At 37.6% G+C, this 3,839-nt stretch overlaps 1 protein-coding gene across 1 annotated transcript in view; it reads left to right on the top strand.

The window, feature by feature from the left end:
- Nucleotides 1-2,882, top strand: part of ITGA8 (integrin, alpha 8) — a gene marked incomplete at both ends in the record, with an annotated part of 77,997 nt that extends 75,115 nt beyond the window's left edge. The window contains one exon of the mRNA XM_010282872.1: nucleotides 2,769-2,882. Coding sequence (XP_010281174.1) covers nucleotides 2,769-2,882 — 114 coding nt within the window. The remainder of the gene's footprint in view (nucleotides 1-2,768) is intronic.
- Between the last annotated feature and the right edge of the window lie 957 nt (nucleotides 2,883-3,839).

The raw sequence follows: 3,839 nt of genomic DNA, 5'->3' as shown, positions 1-3,839 counted from the left end.
TTTCCCTTTACAGTACCACAAGCAAGGCAAATGGGACGGGTCTCTGCATTTTGAACGTTCCAGACAATGCTGGAGCAAGAGCAGAGATCTCTCTCCCAGGCAAACAGTTCTGATTACTCAGTCTGGTACCTGAGTATTTGGACTTGGCTGTATTTTCAGGAGGTTGGTTTTTTTTCCATTCCTGCATTGTGTCCCATCTTTAGCATACTTCAGCATTGTAGGTATCGGCTCCCCTTGCCTAGAGGCTGTGGTCAAACTCTGTGACCTTGAGGTCAGTTGGGGGATTCGTGCAGTCGGTGCTTCCCATCCATTTTTGTGAACCTCAGGCAGAGTTTCTTTCATGCTGTCCAGTCTCTTACTAAGCAGTTCACTGCAAGCTCATGTTTTAATTCCTTGACGTCAGTAAAATTTTGTAGGAAGAACCTCACAGACTTAAGTATTCTGGAGTAATAGAATAATTATGCTGCTTCTGAAAGTTAATTAGATTAAGGAAGAAGACAGAATATGAAAGCAATGAATACCATAATGTTATTAAGAACAAAATCACAGATGAATCCATTTTAAACAATAATCACTGTTGATTCCTATGTAATTCTTTCATCAACCTAATACCTTGGGAAGAATCTGATTCCACTGGGGCTGAAGGAAAAATGCCTGGGCTTTCGAAGACATACCAGTCAATACCACAGAACATTTAATCCGTTCTTCAGTAATACCTTAATTATCAGTTATCTTTCTCAGTGATTAGGCTCATATGCTGCTAACCTAGAAATCACTGCAGCAACTGAAAGTGGTTAACAAAGTTCTTAAGTATGTACTGTGTCTGCATGTTAAAATACAAAGCAGAGATGATCGTGTTTAGCTGAGTACTTAGTAATATAAAATTGGCACTGTAATGAGCAGCCTGCTGGTACAATATGTTTTTGATAGTATGGGATTGGGTACAATGCTTACCGCTGGATATAGAGCAGGACTTTTTCAGGACGGGCATAGAAAAGCAATATGTCATTTGTTCATTTAGAAAGGTCTCCCAGTTCTGTGTGCCTTCAGCATTGCATACTACAGATCCAGAAAAATTAATTATTTTTTTTAACACATTTGAAGTATACATGGAAAGTGAATGTTGCTCTGGAAAATGACTGATTGGCCAAAGGTAATTCTTTGTAAGATTTTGTTTGGGTTTTTTTTTCAGAATTTTGAAGTTAATTTCATTTTCATCAAAGCATTTTCACAGAGGGGAAAAATGTTCTGAGAACCTCTTACTCTATTTATACGGTTTATTAAACATTTGGTTTCTCTTCCATTAGTTCTAATGTTAGTGTTCTGAAAATCACGACAGGCTAAATGCATTACTAAGAAAAATAGAAATACGTGTTCAGGTCCTAAAATGTCAGCCAAAAGTAAACTTTTTTGCATACTAATGATTTATTTTGTTAATATTTTTTTTCTGCCACTATGATTAATGAAAACAGCTCTCCTCCTTCCTGCAAGATAAATAAATCTGTTTGGAGGATGTTTAACTATGAAAAGCCAAATAAACAGATACTTTGAAATACTAATTTTAAAAAAAGGTTTATAGTTGCAAGTTCCAGGGTTTACAGTTTCATTTTCAGGCAGATTTAGAAAACAGTGATTAAGCATAGAACTTCTACTTAACTTGTAATAAGATAGAGATTTGTGGGGGAAGATGTCTATAAAGACAGAGGATTCCTTAAAGGTGTTTTCAAATCTGTTACATACATCATTTCTGAAATATGGGCTTCAGTAGTGCAGCCATTCTTACTCTGCTGAGGGAATGTACTTGTGAAAACTTAGCTCTGCTTTTGAGGTCATGAGACTTTCTGTCATGACTGTCAACAAAGCATATGTAAGGGAGGGATTCTCTGCTTTGTTACAAAAAGTTTGAATCAATGAAAACTTCAGCCTTCCTCCTGAATCAAACCAAAAATTTTCAGGTGAAACCCATTTGCATATACAAACCTATACTTTTTTTTTTTTTTAAACACACACACACACACACATTTGATCGTTTTTCTGTGAGATCTTTCTTCCTTTCTACGCCCCAAACAACCACATCATTTCTGTGGTTACCCCGTGAGACTCTGCTCATTCCCTGCAGTGGCTTCCAGTCAGCTTTCAACCTTTTTTGTGACATACTTCTGGCAGGCTTCAACAGAGTATATAGTTTTGAGTTGCATTGCTTGGCTTTTGTCTTCAATCCTGTGTATGAGCCAGAATCACTGCTCATCAAGAACATTTCATGGACAACAAGTTTCAAGTAGAGCAACTAATGAATCTCAGCAAATGTTCTGGCTGCTATAATGTAAATCTTAGTAAGAAATCCAGGAGGGTTAGAAGAGAGGAAAGATTTAGGAACATAAAGACAGACTTTGGGCATAGAGAACAGAAAGAAACTGTTGAAATCACAAAATGACTGATAGATAAAGACAAAGCACATGTTTCAAAGGATTGATAAGTACCTGGACATTTTAAGAGCTCTTCAGACTAGATATTGTTGAAAATTATTTTATTTTCATTACTACAGGTATGTGGTTGTAATGATTGGTGGTGCAAAAAGAATCTCCCCCTTGGTTTATAGTTCTCACAATGACCCATGGGGTATCTCATGTATATTAGATGAAATTACTGATTTCAGACTACTTCGCTCTTTCAGGGAAAGTTGATTTGATTGGCTAATTTATAGCATCTGGAAGTGATCATATAAATTTTTAAAGCATAGGTATGACTTCCCTTTGTTTTGTACACAGAACTGTACAAATGTGAAGTGTATCCTAATTTCCTGCACTGTGGGACAACTGGAAAGAGGGAAGAGTGCTGCGCTAAAAATCAGGTCCCGGCTATGGGCCCAAACATTCCTGGAGGTAATGCACACAAAAATCTCTTTCTATACAAAAAATGTCTGCATCTTTTATTTGGACAGATATTTAAGAATACAAATGATGAAATTAAATGGGCCAAATGCATATAACTTTTGTTACCACTTTCTTTGAAGATAACACCTCACTGGTTCCTGTTCAGGTCACATGCATGCTGCTTACTTTTCTTTTGCTCACTATCATTCCCTCTCAAATTCATGTCCTGAATCTTACCTGAAAATTCCAAGATTATTTTTAAACACCTTTCCTGGTTTTGTTTCTGCTTTCCTGGACTGACCCAAATCAATAATCTCTCAGGTCTCCATGATGTGCTCTGCATTCATCACATCTTTCCTGATGAAAGGTTTTTCTTGGAGCCAAATAGTAGACGGTGTACACCGTGTCCTTGCATTTCCAACTTCATCTGCTTTCAGAATTGTATTTACACTGCGTAAGGCAGAGGGGTTGCACTGGGAGCTGTTACCTCGCAGCTGGCCATGTTTCTGTAGTACTATGTGGTTGTCATATCTTTAACACTGGCTAGTACATTGACAAATTTATAGTTCGGTTTTCTGTTACTAGGAAATAATTGCAGTTAATTTCTCCCTTTCCTCAAATGTGAAAGAAGATAAAAGAAATTCTTACTTGCTTAACTTGCTTTCCTGGAGAAACAAGAGAACAGATGGGACAGTATTTACAGACAGCTGAAAGCCAGCTCAATAGCTAACCATCATGGCTCCAAATCCACGAACTTGGGTGGAAACTTTTGGGATGACAGGTCTCTCAGTGTACTGGACTATGGCAGTGGTTACTGAAAGGATGACTTAAAGGTCTTTTCGACCGATCTGTCAGGACTTAAGGTCACAATCTGTGTTTCTTATGCAACAGCTATTAGCATCAGTATGAAAAGAGCATAGAACTACTTGGCCTTGCTTGAGAGAAGGTGATTTCTGTCTAGCTCAG

The sequence above is a fragment of the Phaethon lepturus genome, unplaced genomic scaffold (assembly GCF_000687285.1).
Source record: "Phaethon lepturus isolate BGI_N335 unplaced genomic scaffold, ASM68728v1 scaffold8670, whole genome shotgun sequence".
NCBI classification, from domain to species: Eukaryota; Metazoa; Chordata; class Aves; order Phaethontiformes; family Phaethontidae; genus Phaethon; species Phaethon lepturus.
The sequence above is the reverse complement of the archived record's forward strand: the minus strand, read 5'-3'. Positions and strand labels throughout refer to the sequence as shown.